The sequence below is a fragment of the Suillus fuscotomentosus genome (assembly GCF_016647785.1).
Source record: "Suillus fuscotomentosus strain FC203 chromosome Unknown F5891scaffold_117, whole genome shotgun sequence".
Classification (NCBI taxonomy): domain Eukaryota; kingdom Fungi; phylum Basidiomycota; class Agaricomycetes; order Boletales; family Suillaceae; genus Suillus; species Suillus fuscotomentosus.
Window position 1 is genome coordinate 33,044 of NW_024539629.1, and position 21,537 is coordinate 54,580.

Here is a 21,537-nt window from a genome sequence, read left to right on the forward strand (position 1 = left end):
CTCCAGGCGTGAAAGTTTGAATTCTTGAACAGCAGAGATAATTTCATTGACAGTGAGCTGATTTAGCGCATTTTCAAACGGCACATGCAAAGATAGATGCGCATCGTGAGATTGCGCTGCTTTGTTGCTCGCTGCTGATATGATTGGTATATGGGTGTCCGTCGAACCTTGCACAGCAGCCACTAAGTCACTGCGCTTGCGTTTTTCAGCTCTTTTCAAGTTATTGTCACCTACTGCAACTATAATCTCCTTCATTGTTAATTTTTCCAGGGCAGAGTTGAGCTGTTGCGACATGGTTCAAAAACTGGACACTGGATCGGCGAAGTCACAACATACAGTGACATAGAACGTTTATTGATATTTATTTGATATTTATTATTGTTTATTATTGGCAGTTAGTCCGTCAGATTTTGTCAGATGGCATATGACCTTGCAAGCAAGGTGATGCCATCATGGGTCGTGGGTGATAACACACCTTTTCCCGGGTACCGACCTTGATTCCGCCCTCCTTACAGCCTTCAAGCTTTCGCATGGCTCACCTCTGTTTCGTATTTATCTCGTTTTTCGGCGCTGCGGACGCTTGAGCAGGCAGCTTGTTCAGCGACGAAGTCGTCTCCACAGATCTGCCGCACAGCGCATATGTGTCCGACTATGCAATGAGTGGGGATACAGCAAACTGCAGGGCGACTATCTCCCATACGTCTTCAATGTATACAAGTGCCACATATTTGAAGTCTTATGAACGGGTTCTCTCATGTTGTCAACTGCTTCTTCACCGACACACGGCAATGGAACTCTTTCAATGGCATCATATTTTTCTGCCACATGATCATGTTCTTTTACCAAGTTCCTTCGTGCATCAACTCGTATGGAGAACCTCAATCAACATTCTTGATCAATCGGAGCATGCTATTGCAAAAATACCTGACAGTCGCTGCTCGAGGTAGAAGGAGTAGCGGGCTGTTAGCTCAGCGCTCAGGCCTAGTCTAACCTCAAGCTGCCTGGGCCCGGTGACCTCTTTGCTGAGTGATCATACAATTGGTGACAAATGCTTACTCATCCTCCACACCACGCACACCGTCTGTATCGGACTCCACCTGCTTGTTCCAATCTTATAAGGCCTCCCGCGTTGACTCTACTCTTGTTACCATCGTCGTTCCTCCTAACAACATCGATAACCCCTATACTAGAGTAAACATGAGTCAGTGGCCATCTCTTCTAGCAGGGTATGAAGGTGCAGAACCCCTTCCAACCACGATCAATCCTGACGGGAAATCCCTGTACAACCCACCTGGTCCTCGCTCAGCCTCCTATGACGAATTTCCGAAACAATTTAATCCGTCTAAGAATGGTTTCGACTTCCACAGTGAGCGAGCCTCACATGTTAACGGTGTCCCGATTTTACCATGGATGCTAGTTTATTACATGCCCGCTGTGGCTGCTCAGGCGCAATATGCGAAAGAATTACACGAGCGTGTAAGGAGGGAGTTTCCAGAGGTACACAAGTTCTTTCTCTTGCATCATCCAGTAGCTGTTTATTCATTCTTCATGCCATAGTTGCGGATATATAGGCTCTGGGATAAACCAGTCGGTGCGTATCTGGTTATCCCATCAATGTCACAGCGAGGTACTCACCCTTGTTCTTTTAAGGTCCCCACCCTACCGCCATGTTCGAGGTAAATACATTCAGTCCCCACCAGACGGGAGCATTATTTTCGTGGCTTGTTGTTAATCGGGGACCTTGTGAGTGCGTGTCACATTCATAATGCTTCGCGTTAGCTCGTTAACCCAGCTACGCATTTCACAGCATTCTTGTCCACCCGAACACTGGCGATGCACTCAGAGATCACACAGAGCTGGCGACGTGGATTGGAAAGACATGGCCATTGTATGAGGAATCTCTTCGCCCTACTCCAAGTTGAAGAAAATCAGAGCATCCTCTACGAAGATCCTCCGTCCTCTGTATCATCAGTCTTTCAGCAGAAAGGCACTGCTTGTTCATGTACACTAGATATATATCATGGCTTACTGCGACGTTTGGTGATATATCTGTAACGCTGCAGCTCAGTTTCTTGGCCGGGTCATGCAGTTGTTCCCTGTTCTGCGGCCTGCAAACTCAATCCACCTTCAAATCTGTGAAATAAACGTTTAACAATATCTGAGTTCGGCCTTGAGCTGGTCACCAGTCCAGTATGAAGGTGCAGAACCTCTTCCAACCACCCTCAATCCTGAAGGAAAATACCTACCTGGTCCCTGCTAGCCTATGACGAATTGCCGAAACAATTTGATCCATCTAAGTTGTTTTGACTTCCGTACAGTATAGGACCGGTCCTTTACCCACCCACCTCAGGCAAAAATTATTATTTCTTTATTTTTTCATGTCAACATATAGTAAGATATTGAAGTTAAGGCCTCAACAGACATTTATCACCTTGCTTGCAAGGTCATATGCCATCTGATAAGACTGACTGCCAATAATAAACAATAATAAACATCAATAAACATTGAATGTGGCTGTATGTCATGACATTACTACCTTTGAGCCACATCACAACAGCTCAATTCTGCCCTGGATACATTAACAATGAAAGAGATCATAGCTGCAGTAGGTAACAACAACTTGAATAGAGCTGAAAAATGTAAGTGCAGTGACTTGGTGGCTACTGTGCAAGATTTGACAGACACCCATTTGCTGATCATATCAGCAGTGAACAAGGCAATGCAATCTTATGATGCGCATTTATCATTGTGTTTGCAATTCGAAAATGTGCTAATCAGCTCACTATCAATGAAATCATCTCTGCTGTTGGCCTTGCAAGCAGCTGCAACATTAGAATAGGTGAACAAAATTTGATCGGACATTGAAAATGGTGCCAGCATTGCTGTGCTGCCAGAAAAATCTGAGACAAGGCAGGCAAGCAAGGTCAGATTCAGCAATGCTAAACCCCAGTAGAGTATACAATGAAGAATTGATGTCTACAATGTTGTGCATGACACAAATTAGTTGATTTTTCCATCCTGAGTGAATTTTTGTTGAGAGCCATAGTGCATCAATGATTTTTTTTTGAGAAAAAGTGGCTGGTAGAATATGAAGTATATACTTTGAACATCATTTTCACCTGCAACAGATTTGTGAATACCTCCTTTGTTCCTTCTACAGAGTACATAGATTAGTTTTCTAAAGTTTTATCATCAGAAAAAATCTGAAGCTATATCTCTAGCACTTATTGTTATACAGTTTATATAGCATGAGCTATCTTTAGCTAACTGTTCATAGCCTCTATAGTATCCATACCATATGGTTCAGAATATGTAATACATAAAGTAAGCCTGGTCTGTGTTATAGCTAAGGAACTGCATGGGTAAACCCGTGGATGTGCGCAGTCGGACCCGTACCCATATCTGGAGATATACCCATACCCGTGGTGCGGGTACATGTTTGCTTGCGGGTATCAGCGAAATGGACCTGGGGTATTACCTGCAAGGGGTATACCTGCGGGTCACTACAAAGAGCATTGTAATGAATTGTAATAACAAATGTAATACTAATCTAATTCTGTCCCAACCCTCATCCATTGCTTCCTCTTCGCCAATGACATCTGGGAGCTTAGACATGTGAATGATATCCTCAGATTTGACCAGGCCTAACTTGTTCCATAAGCTGACACAAAGCAGCGCACGTGTCGACTGCGCCGATAAACGATTTCTGACATGCGACAGGACAAGACGCCCATGACTGAAGAGACGTTCAACGTCTACAGAAGTAGCTATAGGCAATGTAAGCTTACAAGGCATTAAACATAATAATGCCACATACCAGGGATAGTTAGATAATCAATGGCCATGTGTGACAGGTGGGGGAATGATTTGCGATGTTCTTGCCACCAAGCGATAGGGTTGGTGACATGTTCCACATCTGTACTAAGGTAACGGTCAAGTTCGGAGCCCGAGTTAGTAGGTTTGGGGACTGCAAGTGTGGGGAGGTTGTCAAAAATGTTGTCGCTCTAAGATTGAGTCAGTACAAACGCTAAGTAAAAAGAAAAAAAGAAAAATACCATCAATATATTACCATTTGACTCCAAGACATCCGCCTCATGCCCCAAATCAGAGTCGGCATCAAGGGACAGGTATGAACATTCGAATTCCTCGTGCACAAGTTGCTCCGCAGTTTGGATCCAGTTGTCTTCCCAGTCTGCTGCCTTGAAGTATAATAGCTTGTGTTGGGGATGTAACACTAGTATAATAATATTAACTGTCAGTAGAAACTAGAAAAAACCTAGATTGAATAGAACTTACCCATGGAGATCCGATATGTGTGAGACCTGTCTGTGAGCTGATAGTACCAGTTGAGTGTCTTTTTTGCGAGCCGAACTGCCGAACGAATTGAAGGCAGATATTTCTTGTTGCGCAAATAGGACATGAGCATGTTGCCGACGTGATCCATTGCTGGCATCACTGTCGCAAGGTTAGGTGTTGCACGCGAGAAGTAAAGTGTAGTGTTTTTTAGAATCTAACAAGAGCAAACAATATAACATAATCATATGCGCCAAAGTGTCAAACAAAGAGTGAAAACCTTTAGTATATCATGCAATTGCTGTAGTATTTCCCACTCATTATCCTCCAACTCATACTTCCATAAACCCAGGTCTCACCGTTGCGTAACGGTATCTATGGCCTCACAATGTTCAAGTGCGTAGTCCAACATATCAAACATTGAATTCCACCATGTGGCCACATCACGTGGCATGAGGGTTTGGGGTTCCGACAAGTCCTTGAGGATGGCATGCCATGCAGGAAGGATCATAGTAGTCGAATGTATGTATGTCCTGTAGTACCTCAGTTCAAATATCATCTTAGTTTGTCCTCTTTCCATCCTCCAGACTTAAGTCCTTCTTGCTCTTGTCACTCTCTGAGACTTCGGATAGATTCCGATAGTCTATATCCTCAGCTCTACCTTCGGGTTGTCTTTACTCTGTTAGTTTCTAGTTCGGATACGTCCGGATTAGCCTTATACGTGTTTCCGATATCCGGAAGACATCCAGATATACTACAAGACCCGTCCGGACCTTCGGACACGTTACTGTTAGTACTTTGAAATAAGGGACAGTACTTGGGAAAGGGGCACAGCGTACGAGCTGAGGCTGAAGTCCTTTGGATCCGACCCTACGAGAGTACGACCTTAACAGTATATTCGAACTCACACCTTTCCAAGTACACTGACTCATATCATGGCTCCTACTAAAGTAAACCAAGCCGCTTTGCACGCTGTCGGACTTTCATCCACCCGATGCAACCCGACATCTGTAGTTAACACCTTCACCAGTTTCTCTCAGCGCCGTGTATCACACGGTCCTGCTCAAAGTATTTCGCAACTCATGAATCGTCCGCATCTGGAAACCCCTATGCGCTGTAGAAACAAAAATACAGAGAGGAACAATGATGCTCCTAACTGTATCTAAAAATGTTGTAGGTCAAGCGTTGCCTAGTCTGCTATTCTTGAGACGACAAGTGCGTTCGACCCTAGGGGAAGCGAGTGCAGCAAAGATCTACAGGTACGCGAGAAAGTGCAGGTGCGCGCAAGGTGCGGGAAAGCGTGCGCACGTATGCGGAAATTGATAAAGACTAAGCTTAAGTGATAATATGATGCAAGGTAGGAGAAGAGAGATGCAAAGTGTAGACAAATAGATTTCTACTATACTCTGCTAAGTAGTAAGTGAGTAGTAAGTAGTCAGTTGCAGGAAAAGTAAGTGGTAAAAAATGTAAAGTTAGTTTAAAAAATAGGTAATAGTATGTACTGCTGGCGCTTATATAGCACGCCTAAGCGCGGTCATGCGGAGCCGAAGCGCTACTGAGTAGGTATGTAAAGATATATATAAGTAAGGGTCCATTATAAAAATAGAGGTGGAATGATATGCTAATAAAAGAAATGGAAATATACGCACTAGAGGGCTTGGTGGACAGTGGATGGATGCTTCTGGATGGCTGGCGCTATAGGGTGCTCAAGCGCGGGAACGCGTGCGCGCGCATACATCGTGAAGCACGGGAATGGCGTGCGCATGGCACGCATTGTGTGGGAAAGCTGCACCTCATATAGGAATAGCTGTGGACAGTACACAGAGTGGTGCTGCGAGTTTGTGCTGTATACTCCCTAGTGGAAACTGCCATATCACGCCATGAGAGGCATGATTCTCTACAGCGCACTCCTGCCATAGGTGATCCGGATGACAAAGGACCTCTGGACGATGAAGATACTCCCGGTGGAAACCCTCTGGATGACTTCGGAGGTGATCCGGATGATGACCCGGATGACAACAACGATGAATTTGACGGGTTAAACCCACAAGACCGCGTCATGCTTCGGCTTTCTCAAGCCATCGACAACCTCATGCAACAATCATTGTCCGACCTCATCCGAAGATTCTAAAGTCAAGATCCGTGAACCCAATACTTTCGATGGCACTGAGCCTTGGAAGCTTCGTGCATTCTTCGTCCAATGCGAGCTCCACTTCCAAAGCAAACCTAAGTCCTTCCGTTCTGGACGGGCAAAAGTCAATTTCGCCCAATCCTACCTTAAGGGTATGGCACTCGAGTGGTTCGAACCGGATCTCCTAGCCGATGAGGACGATGATCGTCCGGATTGGATGGATGATTACTCCGCGTTCATGCTTGAACTCCAGACCAATTTCGGACTGCACGATCCGTCCGGAGATGCGGAAATGCGATTGGAGCAACTTCATATGCATGATGGACAACGCATTAATAAATATGTTGTTGAATTCCAGCGTCTTGCTTCACAGGTCCGTGGCTGGGGTGACGGTGCCCTAAGACGCCAATTCTATAATGGACTTCCGGCTCGTATCAAAGATGAAATCAGTCGCATGGGTAAACCCTCCACCCTTTCCGAATACAAGATCCTTGCCCAGACTATCGACGCTCGATACTGGGAACGGAAGGGAGAAGTTGTCCGCGAAACTAAACCCACCACCTCCATTCCTCCTAAACAAACCACATCCGATCAGATGAGTTCCAACTCGTCCGGACCCTCGAGGTACAAATACAACAAACCTGCTACTTCCGCATCATCCTCCATTTCTAAACCTCTGGACCTTACCTCCAAGTTAGGAAAGGATGGAAAGCTCATGTCCGAAGAACGTAAGAGATGGATGGATAATAAGCTCTGTCTATTCTGCGGCGGACCTGGCCATTCGGCTCGGGAATGCACCAAGTCTACTTCGCGCGCTGCCAAAGGCCGTGCTGCAGTAGTAACTCCGGAAGACAAACCGGAGGCTTCGGATGAAGCAAAAAAATAGTCCGCAACCCTCCTGACTCCACACGGGATGAGGATTGCATTGACTCTACCCGTGCAACGGAGCTACGTCTCAATGCTGTTTCTCTTTCTGATCCGAACTCTCTTTGTCCATATGTTTCTATTCCTACTTTTCCTGATATTTCTGATTTTCCTTCACTAATAGATTGTGGTTCCTCTCACTGTTTTATAGACTCTGATTTTGTCCAAAAAAATAAAATTCCTACATATCCAATATCTCCGCTTTCTCTCCGTTTGTTTGATGGTACTTGTAATAATATGATTTCCGAAGCTATAGATTTGCCTATCCATTTTCCATCCGGTGTAGTTACCTCCGATACATTTTATGTTACCCCGTTGGATTCTTCTTGTTTCATCATTCTTGGATATAGCTGGCTCACCCTACACAATCCATTGATTGACTGGGTTTTGGGCAGCATTGATTTCCGAACGACTTCTCATGGAATGCCTTCGACACCTCTGACGTCGCTTCCGTCTCCGGATCCTCATCCTCTGGTGGAAGATTCACCTCCTCCGACTACATCTGGAACCTCCACTGATAAAACCATCCCCAACATTTCCTTGATCAATGCGGTAGCCTTTTGCCAGGCCTGCAAACTGGAAGGATCAGAACAGTTCAGCATCTACTTTCGTCCGACCGGTGTAGACCTCCGGTCCGCTTCCCTTTCGTCCGATCCTCTGGACCTGTCCAGAATTCCTCCAGAATATCATGAATTCTTGGATGTGTTCGATAAGGGCAAAGCTAGCCAACTTCCTCCTCATCGTCCCTATGATCTCAAAATCGAGTTAGAGGAAGGAACTAGTCTGCCCCTCGGAACCATTTATTCTCTATCTGCAGTTGAGCTTGCAGCCCTCCGGAAGTTTCCTGATGAAAACATTTCCTCCGGACTCCTCTGTTCCTCGTCCTCTCCTCACGGAGCTCCTGTCCTGTTTGTCAAGAAAAAGGATGGCTCCCTTCGCCTCTGTGTAGATTTCTGTGGACTTAACCAGATTACCAAGAAAGACCAATATCCGTTACCTCTCATTACTGACCTCCTAGACTCTCCGAGCTGCACTAAAGTCTACACCAAAATCGACCTCCGATCTGCTTATCATCTTGTCCGGATAGCGGACGGAGACGAATGGAAGACCGCATTCCGAACGCGTTATGGCTCGTATGAATGGTTGGTGATGCTGGAAGGTCTCACTAACGCTCCGGCTGCATTCCAACACTTTGTCAATAGCGTGTTTGCTGATATGCTGGATGTGTGCATTATCGTATATCTGGACGATATCCTCATCTATTCCCAAGACCTTGCATCCCATAAGGAACATGTCTGAGAAGTCCTTCTCTGTCTCCGAAAACATCGACTCTATGCTAAACCCGAAAAATGCGCGTTCCATACTACATCCGTTGAATACCTTGGTTACATCCTATCTCTGGACGGCTTGACCATGTCGTCCGAGAAGATCCAAGCCATCATTGATTGGCCGGAACCTCGGAAAGTTAAGGATATTCAATCCTTCCTTGGATTCGCAAATTTCTATCATCGATTCATTTTCAGTTACTCGGACATTGTAGTTCCGCTCACTCATCTTACCCGCAAGGGGGTTACTTGGGATTTTTCCGATGATTGTCGGAAGTCTTTTGAAACACTCAAGAAAGCTTTCACGTCCACTCCGGTGCTTACACACTGGATTCCGAATGTTCCGATAGTCGTAGAAACTGACGCCTCTGATTACGCTATAGCCGGAATACTTTCCATAGTATGTCTGGACTCAGAGCTTCGTCTGGTAGCATTTTATTCTCGGATGCTCACCACTCCGGAACTCAACTACGACACTCACAATAAGGAACTTCTAGCCATCCATGAAGCTTTTCGGACGTGGCGACATTACCTTGAAGGCTCTGCCGAGCCGATAGACGTTGTCACGGACCATAAGAACCTTGAGTATTTCTCTATCACAAAACTCCTCTCTCGCCATCAGGCCCGCTGGTCGGAATTCCTCCATCAGTTTAACCTCGTCATCCGTTTCCGTCCGGGAAAACTCGGAGCTAAACTGGATTCCCTTACTAGACGCTGGGACGTCTATCCAAAAGAGGGGGATAAGGACTATGCTCAAGTCAATCCTCATAATTTCCGTCTGGTATTCACTTCGGAACAGTTAACTTCGTCCCTTCGAGCTTCAACTCTAGTAACTCCGGTTCTTAGGGCAGCCGTTCTGATTGATATCGACCAGCTCCAGAAAGACATCCTGACCGCACTTCCCACTGACCCTATTGCATCCGAACATCTTCCAGAACCTTCAGGTCCGAGATGGACAGTAGACAATAGTGGTTTCCTCTGCTGCAACAACCATATATATGTTCCGGAATCTAATAACCTCCGTCTTCGCATCCTCCAGAATACTCATGATCATCTGTTGTCCGGACACTTCAGACAGAATCGGATGTTAGACCTCATCCGACGTGAGTATACTTGGCCAGGAATCCGCACCTATGTCAAGGACTATGTCAAGTCCTGCACTTCCTGCGGCCAAGCTAAGGTTCCGAGACACAAACCTTACGGATTGCTTAAGCAGCTTCCCATACCGGAAAAGCCTTGGAATTCTATATCCATGGATTTCATCGAGCATCTTCCAGACTCATCTGGATTTACAGCCATCCTCGTCGTAATCGACCGTCTATCCAAACAAGCTATATTCATCCCTACCCACAACACCATTACCTCTCCGGATCTCGCTCGTCTATTCGTCCTCCATGTGTTTTCCAAGCATGGAGTTCCATCCCATGTCACTTCGGACCGAGGAACAGAATTCATATCACATTTCTTCTGGTCCTTAGGAAAAGCATTAGATATGGTCCTCCACTTCATGTCCGGATATCATCCGGAAGGAGACGGACAAACCGAACGAGCGAACCAAACCCTTGAACAATACCTCCGGATATACTGCAACTATCAGCAGGATAACTGGTCAGAATTACTTCCCTTGGCAGAATTTGCTTATAACAACGCTCCGAGTGCTACTACTGGAGTATCACCCTTCTTCGCCAATAAGGGATATCATCCGAACCTATCCATTCATCCGGAACGTGATCTCTCATCCGCCTGCGCACGAGACTATGCAATAGACCTTGACGAACTCCATCAGTTCCTCCGAGAAGAAATGGCCCACGCACAAGAAAGATATCAAGGACCTGCGGACACCAAACAGAAACCCGCTCCAGATATGAAAATCAGAGATCCGGTCTTCGTCAAAGCAAAATACTTCCGATCCACTCGTCCATCCAAGAAACTCTCGGAACAGAACTTAGGTCCATTCAAAATCATAGCTCGTCCGGGTACGTATTCCTTCACCATCCGACTTCCGGATTCCATGCATTCTGTACATCCGGTTTTCCATGTCTCGCAATTAGAACCAGCATCCCTCAACACTATTCCTAATTGTATCCAATCACCAACACCTCCGGTCGAAGTCGACAGAGAACCCGAATATGAGATTTCCGAAATCCTAGACTCCAAGTTGGACCATCGGAGAAGACAATGCCAACTCCTATACCTCGTCTGATGGTCCGGATATGAAGGAACGGACGAGGAAACTTCATGGTTACCTGCAACGGAACTCAGAAATGCATCCGAATTAGTATTGGACTTCCACTCCTCATATCCGAAAAAACCTGGTCCTATTCAACTTTGAAGTACATGATGTGTATACGAGATATAAGTACATTTAGAGAAGAAACCAAAACGGACCAAAATTTCCTACATCTCCATAGACCCATCCACCCCTCCGGATCTGCCTGCATCACTTCCAGATGCCTTATCCATCACCTCATCCTCCTCCTCCGTATCCGGAGATGTCTGAAACCCCTTCTGGATTTGTCCGAACAACATGGCTTGAAATTCCCTCTGTTGCTGAAGGAACAACTCAATTCCGGAACTCATCCGGTCTGCTGCAGCCCTGCTGCCTTCCGCCGCCTGAATACTTCTCTCCAAAAGGGTGTTAGTCCTAGCCAGCTCCGCCACTATACTGTTGGCTGCGGCCACCCAAGCCTGGTCATCGTATTCCGTCTCCATCTCTTCCGGATCTTCAGGAGTCGGACTCTTCTGGCGTTTCTTGCCTTTACCTTTCGGAGATGGAGATCCGGCAGCATGTTTCCTCTTCTTGCTCTTGGACAACTTAACAGTTCCGGGTCATCCGGGGCATGTAACCTTGTCCTTCTGGCAGATATCACAAGACTTGATCTATCCGGACGTCAAAATACTCGGATCCGAAGAAAAAATGTGGATTAACTCACCAGAACATTGCTCTCCGCATCCGTCCAAAGACAAGTCCGGCCCTTGGCAGTACAACACGTGCAGGATCCGTCCTTTTCAGCGGAAATAGCATGAGACTTTTCATCCGTCAGGAAAATCCATCATAACCATCCAAAACTCACCATTTCCTCTGCTATTTCCCTGTGCCTCTTCTGCTCCGCCTCCATCCGAATTTCGGCCTGCTGAATCCTTCTCAGATCCTCCTGACGTTTCCATTCCTCCTCCTGACACTTCCGAATCTCCTCCTCCTCCATCTGAGCTACAGCTTCCGCGTCCACCAGTTACTGTTGAAGCTCCAGAAGTTTCTGCTTAGCATATTTCTTAGATCCGGAGGTGTTGCCAGACATATCCGATAGAGCGTTATAGAGAGTAAAAAAGTGGGAAAGGAAGAATCAATCCTGGACGCCCTGCCTTGTGTATACCTGTCCGAATCCGAACTCAGATATTTCCCCCATCGACTTCTCCATCATCTCACATTAATTTCATCCGGTCCGGACCGATGCTTCTTGTGCCTCTAGGGATCGGCCCTAAGGGGGGGATACTGTCATATCCCATATATTCACGCTTCTCTTCTGGACTTCGGACCCTGAGATCCGGTCCGGTCCAATGCATAGATCCGCTTCTGATCCGATATCTGATAAGCTTCCTATTTCATTTCCTGTTCATTTAATATTAAACACAGCCTATTCGGTATTTCCTCTTCCCGTTGTTTCAGCTATACTTATTACCGGTATGATTACTGATCCGTTAACCTATGCTTCATTTCCGACTTGCATTTGATAACCTTTGCACATGCTTCATACATAGCCTTCGGACCTTTGCTTACTTATTGTTGCATTATCCTCTTAGTATATAAACTCGTGTATATGTCCTGTAGTACCTCAGTTCAAATATCATCTTAGTTTGTCCTCTTTCCGTCCTCCGGACTTGAGTCCTTCTTGCTCTTGTCACTCTCTGAGACTTCGGATAGATTCCGATAGTCTATATCCTCAGCTCTACCTTCGGGTTGTCTTTACTCTGTTAGTTTCTAGTTCGGATACGTCCAGATTAGCCTTATACGTGTTTCCGATATCCGGAAGACATCCAGATATACTACAAGACCCGTCCGGACCTTCGGACACGTTACTGTTAGTACTTTGAAATAAGGGACAGTACTTGGGAAAGGGGCACAGCGTACGAGCTGAGGCTGAAGTCCTTTGGATCCGACCCTATGAGAGTACGACCTTAACAATGCCAGTACATCTATCTGCACGGATGGGCCTACATGAGTGATACCGAAGGTCTGAAATGATTAGGTTGATGTCAATGGTGGGGCCCAAAGGCTGATATTCCGGTGCTAGTTGGCACGTAATATTGCCGGATGGGGATGCTGATGGATAGCATAAAATATAAGCCCCATTCTCGGTCATCCCAGATATACTCCATTCCTTTGGAGGTAGTGCCCCGTGTAGCCTACCGTATCATCAGCATGCTACCGAGACACAATTGAAACTGTGTTCGGTTGCATCAGTATCAAATTGCAACAATCAATTGTCCAATGAACTTCTGCATGTTCGACAAACAGAGATGTGCCAATACCAAATTGAATAAAGTCTGAAGCAACGCCGTGACTTATGCAATGAAGCCCGCAAAATTCAGAAATGCTATGAAAACTATATCTATATGTGGAAGGGAATGACATGTAAAAGAGCGGCATCAGAGTATGTAAAACGATAGCAAAATTTTGAGAAGTGAGAGCTTTGAGAAGCAAAAGGCAACATGTATGGACAAGGCATTGGGTTGGGTTAAAGAGTGACAATAAGATTTGATAGCAGCGGGAGGACCATCTATAGAGTACCATACACCATGAAATCTGCCTGATTGTACTTCGCCAATATGCAGGCATCGAGGTCAGCAGGATTATATCTGGCATAATCTGGACGAGGAGTGTGGGCGTAGTTGTGCACACTATCACGCATGAACCAGGCCCATACTATTCAATCCCCTTCATTAACATGAATGCCATGTCTCACCAGACGACCCAAATAGCTCACCATGACCCCTGGGTTATATACTAAATTGATCCTGAGATTGGTTAAGCGCATGATTGCGTGTCAGTAGCTACCAATGCAAGTCAGTATGTCAAATGCCTCGGGCGGGCATTTTGGATCTCGGTGACAAGGAGAATCATGGTTACACATGACAGCAGCCCCTGTGTAAACCGAGGCCCAATGCTTCAAGAGGCGATGCATGTCGTGCAATCCTTGCTGTGCTGACCAATGGCCGAGCTCAATGTGCGTCCTTAGGGAAGCCCAGTAGAGCTGAGGATGCATGACTCGGAGGGCAATGGAGGCGAGCAGGGCAGGTCTCTGCATATCCATAATCATCTCCAGGCTGCACTCGCCCTTGAGCGTGGCAGACACTTCGGGTTTGAAACCGTTGTCAGAGTTCTCAGGCGGGGGGCTGTAGCACTGCACCGAGATGAACAAGCGAAAACACGGGAGTTCGGAACTTACTTCGTGTCCTTGCTGAAACCAACATGGGGCTATATTGATACAGCCCGGAGATAATCCTTTGGTATTGACCGGCCGAAAGTTCGACTTGTGGGTTCTCCAACCTGAACCACTCCAATGCACTATACTTTTTTCAAAAGATCTCCCATGGCGGTGGTGGCCTTGAACATATCATTCTATCATTATTACTGTCAGCGGCCGACAACTGGTTTACAGCAACCAACTCACCTGCACCCATGGAGCAAGAGCATCTGGGATGTACCACAGAATGATTCAGTACCCGGAGTCCAATATGACCGCCGGGTGCCTCAACACAATGTTCTCGGAAGGAGGGAATTTCACTAATAAGGCATGTTCCTGCGCATCATTCATTCTGGATTCTCTTTTGGAGAGAGCCTCATTGTATTGTATTATGTTGATATCCAATTTAACTAAATTCAACGCCTTGCATCAGTTGATATCTTCAGTAAACATGGTGGGCACATACTCGGGTGTCGATAGGCTTCGGCCATGAGTAGTGCTAGTTGCCTGCAAGACAACACGGTCTCAACGTCCAACTCAGGAGGAGGGTCTACCAACGGTCTTTCGGCAACATGGGCAAGGAATTGCTGTTCAACCCATTCACCGGCCGAGTGAGTGGCATGCAAAGCCCAATCCTTCAGAATGATAGGAAGCTGGCCGATACCATTCCTCATCAATGCAATGTGACTGGCATATGAGCACCATTCCGAAGGGATATGAGACATGACGGGGTGGCTTGGGAATCCTGACATGAGGGCGCAGCTATTTTATCAAAATTCTTGCTGAGCCTCATGGCAAATGGCATATCGGTAGACATAAACAACAGGGACATAATAAGCGAGTGTCATACCGGCAGCACGAGGTCAAGATGTAACGACAATGCGATTACTCAAAACATGCACCATCACAATTTTCGGTAAATTGAGAGCCGTGTACAATGTGCAAGGGCAATATGAGATATGGATAGTTTTCCTAGATAATTCTGGAAACTTTCATTTAGTATCATGCCTGTGTTGCATTGCATTGCCGTTCATGCCCGTAGCCTAAGATGATATGCACAATAGACTACATACAAAGCTTTTTACCGAAGCCGATAGTTACCCACCGCATATCAATTAAGGCAATCTACCAGAATAATTCCTCCATCTAGTCATAATCCTGCTACTTATCTTCACCTCTGTCAAGAAGTTCTTGTGCGGTGGCCATAGCATCATGAAGATCATCCACTGGACCTTCAAGGGTAGCCATGGCCTCCAGGGCAGCACTTCCATCTTTCATCTTCGCGGATAGCCAATAGTTGAGCTTGGTGCCTAGCTGTTCAAGATCATCTTTGATCACCCAGAGGTTTGATAGCAATGGATCCGGATCAGCCTTGTGCGCATGCATGTCGGGCAGAAGAAGAAGCCCCACAGGCTGATTATCGGTTATGATTAGATCACTAAGTGAAAAGCGAACGACTCGAGCTTACCAGCTGCTGAAAATGTTCAACGGTGAGTTCCATGACATCCTGTAACTGGACACAATCTGGCATCTCAAAAGGAAGGAGATCAAACCAGTCCTTCCACCAACAGTATTGGTAATGGGCAACTAAGTGGCAATGTGCCATGACATCGGAGTCACCACCCACAGGATGCGTAGAGAATTTGTGGAAGAGGTGGTCATCATCCCAAAGGGCCAGCTGCCAGCTCGCAAGCATCTTCACGATGTCATTGAGATATTCCGGCAATGCCATGGATGTGTTGGTGGTGGCACAAAGGTTGATAATAGGAAATACAAATCGCTAGATACAACCCGATAAGTCAACAAATTCGATAGGCAATATTGGAAGACATACATCAGCTTCCCAACACAAATATCTGACAAAGACTTTTCGGAAGTGTGAAGTCCGAGAAACTTGATTCTTTTCGATGGTGATGCGGATCGCAGTAAAGCGGGATGTTGCATACTCAAAAGTGTTTGCAGCATCCCACATTGATACCGCTGCACCTACTGAGGGCCTGGCATACACAAACAAAGGATCGGTCAGCATATTCGGATCGGTGGGAATAGCGTGGAAGGGAGTGAATGAATGGACTGTCTGGGATGCAGCCAGCGGTATAAATAGTCGACTGTTTAAACTCAATGAAATATGTCATCTGCCACGTGTGGACCTGTGACCTGTGGTAATTTGATAAACAATGGGGCCGAAATTGACCACAATAGTGCATTGTCCGCATGTTCCCCTGGTTACGTACACAACAAGGTCTTGGCATGAAGCTGATGACATCACGTGTTGATAACATAGGGTCTATATTATATTTCAATATTATGTCACAAGTTATGACCGAATGTCGGATCTACTTCCACGAACTGGGAGTGCGCGTGTTTAGCTAATTGTCTATACATGTGTGCCTGTCTGATCGCATAGCACTTATGTCCATCTTTGATAGCATTTCCCTGACGGGTTATTCGGCTGAGCCAGGTTTCGGCTTTGTGGGCAAGAAAATCAATGGTCCAGTGCATCTCATAACTGACGAGAATTAACTCTTCAGCCCAGTGGTCTCGCAAAGCTTTTGTACGAAGCCAATGCACCCTGTAAACTTGATGCAAAAATCAGGTAAACAACATGTCTCGCACTGAGATCGAAACACATTCATTGAGCCAGTCGTTGCTCACCGAATCCCCCTGAACATCCAAAGACCAAAACCACGGCAGCATCGAATTTCTCTGACCTCGTATGTTCGGGTCTGCGACAGCCAAGTTTGCCTTGAGCTCAGTTCTTTCCAACGGCCAATATTTCTGCAGCATATGATCGGCACCGAGATTAGACAACTGCGACCTGCATTCTTGTAGATCATGCTGTTCAGATTGATCACATGTTCGACTGAATGAACCTGGGCCCAGGCCTGGGTGGTACTGGCCTGGGACTTTGCCGGACAGACTACTGTCCGAAACAAAATGGATTTGTCAGCCAGATGCACTCTGATGGTGTGCAAGACGTCATTGGCCTGTCCTTCATGGAGAGTGATTTCTTATCTGACAAGGACTTCAATCCCAAGCTCTTCACATCTTTTCTTGCCAAAGTTGGACGGCAGTGGGATAGCAATAGTTTCCAGTCGAAGCGAGACCCTTGGCGTGTTCTCTCCCACATCCGACTTATCATCACTGCAATCTTGAGTGTTGGTGGCGTCTTCTATGAATTCAACGTCCATTATGGTGATGCCATCATCGGCATCATATTCATCTCCTATGTACCGGCAGTGAATTCGTCGATAGACTGTTGCAGCCAAACCCTACATTGGCTGATATCAAGTGCTTGCATTTCGGTGGGATGCCGGCCCATTCTGCGCAGATCCATGGCCAGTGCAAGTTGCATTTCTTCAATAGTGATACCAGAGGCAAGCCATGTGGCTGATCCTATTTGAGGTCTGACCCCAGGCCGCCAGACAGAGGTCTCCAGCAAATCCAGCTCAATATCCTTCCTAGATCGTGCTACCAACTGATATTTCCAATGAGTCCTTGTGCGGCAAATAAGTTATCACCGAGACTCACCCTTTTGTAACTGCACTTCATATATATCAAGCGCCACAGGGTCGGTAATATGCGATGCTTGAGCTTGCGCCTCTTGGGATTCCCACCGGTCCACTATGACAGGATTGGCCGAGCCATTCAATTTGTTGAATGCTTCGGTGCTTTCAGCAACCCCACATTTGGCTTCCTTGTACTTGCGGGACAGAAATGCAGCTGTTGCCATTAGATACTATCCCCGGAACTCCGATCATGAGACCCACCCATTCGAATCATCTTCATAAAGTTGCAGTCATTCATTTGGAAATCGAGGCATTTTTGTCGGTGGGGGTCGACATTCCTCGGGCTGCCGGGGAAATTATATTGAGGGAAGCCCAAAGGGTCTCCATGATCTTGCCGTCTATTCTTGCGGCTCCGGGAATAAAATTTGATGCATACCGCACAAAGCATTTGTCTTGATGCCCGTGAACATGCCATAGCCCGATTCCCGGGACTATGTCCATGTCGGATGGAATGTCCATATGCAGGCTGTCTTCCACCCGTTTCTTGAAATGTCTGTTGTACTGACAATTGACATCATAAAAAGTCAATGCCCTGCATAAGCTGTCGGTATTATGAGCAAGCATGTTGCAAAGGGCATAATCCATGTTCATCTGTCTGCTCCTGAATGTCATCGCGTTGCGCATTATATCGGATGTCCGTACCTTTCGCCTTTTTGAAAATCTACCATAGAATTCGGCACAAAGCAGCCATGCCAAGCGCAGGCACACCCGCCGATTCCCGTAGCTTCCAGCTTATGCCGAGATGCATTGGCCTGATTCACTGCTCTATGGTTATTGCATTTGGATCTCTGTACCAAATATTGTGCGACAGCAAGATGCGCCCAGTATCTCGCCCTTGCAACCATGAATCCTTTGCCATCGGTCAACCAAACTTCATCTTCCGGGTGTGTCGGATATAGATGCTCTGCTTTGAAATTACCATCCATAACAAGGGAGCGTGTATATATCCATCCGGGAATGGTCTCATCACTTTTGGGTTGCAATGGGGTGTTGATGCCTGGTTGGGGACAAGCTGGGCAGAAGAGAGCCAGCTCCCCATCTTTTGGTTCCCTCTTCTCGTGACTGAATCTGTTCCATTTCAATAGCTTCAGCTGGCACCATTGTCTTGCAACTTGCATCATCTCCCGGTAGTGGTCCTGTCGCATATTTGGTCAGTGCTTGTGATGGCACAACTCTGCTTACCGGCACCGCATGAGGGAATATACTAGATGTTATTCTTCGCAATTTGCTGTAATAGTTCATCCCCAATGTTCCGCACTCTAAATTGTCCAAGATGAAATTGTCCAACAATGCAAAAGTAAATGCTGTCTTCGACCGGGTAAATGATGCCACAAACAGCCTCATTTCAAACAGCTGTTTGTCGGGAGTTCGGGCACCCATGCATTGACAATACTGAATAGATAAAATGTGAACACCCGAAGAGTGAACAATTGTGATTGTAGTCTTGCCGATCTGTGCTGTATTTACCTCAGGCAAGTCTGGGAAAGTAGCTGCAGGCTCTGACTCTAAAAAGACATCCTTGTCTGCTGTCGCATACGGTTCTGTGCATCGCCAATCGCCATGTTCATCAGCTGCTTTTGCTACACCCGGAATTCCAGCAGTTAAAGATGCAGTATATTGGTCCTCATCATCGGTATCTTCCCATTCCCAATTATGGTTGGGGCAAGGCTGTCCTCCATGACTGAGGTGGATCTCTACACCTAGCTTAGCGAGCATAGTTCTATCAAAGAAATCTCTGTTCCATTGACTCGTCCGGTGGAAAGGGAGCCTTGCATGTTGAGTCCGGCAACACTTTGTACAGAATATCGGCTTGGCAAAACAGTCATGGCACTTGTATGTGCCATCACCGTCACACAAGCAGCAAACCCAATTCGGAGGTGGAGCCTTGCATTCCAGGAGCATATCCAAATAATCCTCCACCCTAACTTTCCACTGGCGAAGATACTCATTTGGAGTCTATAGGTCCCAGATGTGAGTTCAATGTTTATAAAGGTAGATATCTGACTTTCCCCACTCTTTTTCTTCACTCGGCTCTTTGGAAGTCTCATGGAATTGATGCCGCCTTGGTCACCATAGCATGTCTCAAAGTCTTCGGAGAATCTATGCATCAACCCACCAGAAGGCTGCTTGGTGGGAGACTTGGTCAGCGATGAATGAACTGATTTGCTAGTCTTTGTTGGCTCGGCTGACACCCACCGACCTTTGATGCCTTGGCTAGTTTTTTTCTGGCTCCATTTCACAAGGTGGACGGTCCCAGGAGGTGTGACCTCTATAGCCTTTGATCTGCCCATGTCTGGGTCTGTGAGATGATGGTGGTGGTATGGTGACAGAAAGGTGAACTTTGATTGCATCACAGTCTCGTAACTAGACCTTCCCTAGCTTGTCTCCCATGGTATTATTTTGTGCTAAATTTAGACCTTAATGCATAAAGTGTGCATCGATTTGGACAGATTAGATCATAGTCAATTGAATTGCTGAGGGGTCATCAGGACAATCAGTTTGAAAGAGTCATTGGGTGGATTGAGTGACATTCATTCAATTCAATTGCTACAAAATACCAAGGGACTCTAAGAGAACAGGGGCAACCACAGCCATCTCCTCCCGATGCATTCCAGTGTAGGGATTCATTTCTGGCTGGGCTTGTAGAGACTGTTTTTACCTTACCTTATGTTGGCACTTTTGTAGCTTACATAAGCAAGCAATCTTTTCACCAGTTACCAGTATGAGTCTGAGTGCTGAGCAAGTTTTCATGATATTTCCTCTTCTCTGAGCCTTGAGCCTGGTCCAGAAACCCTTTAGGGTCGAATAGCAGCTAGGTTCTGCAAGACCCAACATTGTTCAGACTCACCATCTGAATTGTTGTACCTTCACTGGGTCACCCAAGTTCCTTCTCACTCTTATAAGGCCCACATTGTGTTGGATACCATTCTTGATCACATATTACAGTGACCTATCTCTGTATAATACGAGGGAACAGACATGCATAATATCCCGTATGATACGGGCCAGCGGACTATGGGCCCATGATAAAAATATCCTCGACTATGACTGATGGGCTTGGAGGCAAATTATTCCCGATGGAGGCGGGTGGGCCCATGCAGGGAATATATAGAGTAGATGAGTGGGCCGATGTAAATGAATATTAGGTAGACGGGTGGGCCGAGGTAGTTGGATATTATGCAGATGGGTGTATTAAGGTAGATGTGTATGAGATAGATGGGTAGGTACTTGTTATCACATTCACAGGTGGGCCCAGACACATATTAAATTAGATGGGTGGGCCGAGGGTATTATAAAATATTGTATTATATGGGTGGGCCCAGACGCATATTAATTAGACCGGTGGGCCGAGGGTGTTACGCACTCAAATAGGTCTGTTATGCGGAGCCCTAAGAGGGGCGTCGTCCGCTAACGTTCGTGATGTAACCAGAAGGATCCGGTGTAGCGACTGAGACTGGCGACGTCGAGTCGGCAGATATCAGAGACGCGCGTGTCACGTGACTTCTAAGACGGATGTCTTCAAAGTCACTGACGTTCTCAAAGTAAGGACAGTCTTGTCCGAACGATGAGGTGGTCGATCGAGGTAGACTTAGGCGCGATGAGCACCTAAGAAAAGATACTAGAGACTGAAGCTGAGGGGGCTTCAGAGGGAAGTATGTTCGAGGGAAGATTGAGTAGATTCAAGTTAGGGAATCTAGTACAGAGTGACCGACTACTTATACTAAGTGGAAAGGGTTAAGGGCAAGGCTACCGTACTGTAGGTAAGGGCAAAGGGGAAACGGAAAGGGTATAGGTACAATGGTGGCAGAGCCTGATTAGTGATGTAAGGT

At 46.3% G+C, this 21,537-nt stretch overlaps 7 protein-coding genes across 7 annotated transcripts; 1 reads left to right on the plus strand and 6 right to left on the minus strand.

The window, feature by feature from the left end:
- Positions 1-456: 456 nt before the first annotated feature.
- Positions 457-2,129, plus strand: F5891DRAFT_1068708 (DOPA-like domain-containing protein). The gene is made up of 7 exons (XM_041363202.1): positions 457-846; positions 875-962; positions 998-1,079; positions 1,120-1,366; positions 1,418-1,527; positions 1,677-1,747; positions 1,808-2,129. The coding sequence occupies exons 1-7, from the start codon at positions 657-659 to the stop codon at positions 1,920-1,922; spliced, it is 903 nt and encodes a 300-aa protein (XP_041218392.1). The 5' UTR covers positions 457-656; the 3' UTR covers positions 1,923-2,129.
- A 1,875-nt stretch (positions 2,130-4,004) lies between these two features.
- F5891DRAFT_963917 (uncharacterized protein) lies at positions 4,005-4,642 on the minus strand (the record flags this gene model as incomplete). Its single annotated transcript, XM_041376056.1, has 3 exons — positions 4,005-4,234; positions 4,297-4,510; positions 4,574-4,642. Coding segments are annotated over 3 exons (513 nt in total), but the record flags the coding sequence as incomplete, so codon positions are not given.
- Positions 4,643-13,718: 9,076 nt separating this feature from the next.
- F5891DRAFT_963893 (uncharacterized protein) lies at positions 13,719-14,039 on the minus strand (the record flags this gene model as incomplete). The annotated part of the gene is made up of 1 exon (XM_041376053.1): positions 13,719-14,039. A coding segment is annotated over one exon (321 nt), but the record flags the coding sequence as incomplete, so codon positions are not given.
- Positions 14,040-15,299: 1,260 nt separating this feature from the next.
- F5891DRAFT_1197207 (uncharacterized protein) lies at positions 15,300-15,870 on the minus strand (the record flags this gene model as incomplete). Its single annotated transcript, XM_041368439.1, has 2 exons — positions 15,300-15,551; positions 15,607-15,870. The coding sequence occupies 2 exons, from the start codon at positions 15,868-15,870 to the stop codon at positions 15,300-15,302; spliced, it is 516 nt and encodes a 171-aa protein (XP_041218395.1).
- A 578-nt stretch (positions 15,871-16,448) lies between these two features.
- On the minus strand, positions 16,449-16,925 carry F5891DRAFT_963892 (uncharacterized protein; the record flags this gene model as incomplete). The annotated part of the gene is made up of 2 exons (XM_041376052.1): positions 16,449-16,717; positions 16,769-16,925. 2 exons carry the CDS (start codon positions 16,923-16,925, stop codon positions 16,449-16,451), a joined length of 426 nt encoding a protein of 141 aa, XP_041218396.1.
- A 439-nt stretch (positions 16,926-17,364) lies between these two features.
- F5891DRAFT_1197208 (uncharacterized protein) lies at positions 17,365-17,871 on the minus strand (the record flags this gene model as incomplete). Its single annotated transcript, XM_041368440.1, has 2 exons — positions 17,365-17,609; positions 17,670-17,871. 2 exons carry the CDS (start codon positions 17,869-17,871, stop codon positions 17,365-17,367), a joined length of 447 nt encoding a protein of 148 aa, XP_041218397.1.
- A 70-nt stretch (positions 17,872-17,941) lies between these two features.
- F5891DRAFT_1197209 (uncharacterized protein) lies at positions 17,942-19,423 on the minus strand (the record flags this gene model as incomplete). Its single annotated transcript, XM_041368441.1, has 3 exons — positions 17,942-18,302; positions 18,350-18,843; positions 18,890-19,423. 3 exons carry the CDS (start codon positions 19,421-19,423, stop codon positions 17,942-17,944), a joined length of 1,389 nt encoding a protein of 462 aa, XP_041218398.1.
- Between the last annotated feature and the right edge of the window lie 2,114 nt (positions 19,424-21,537).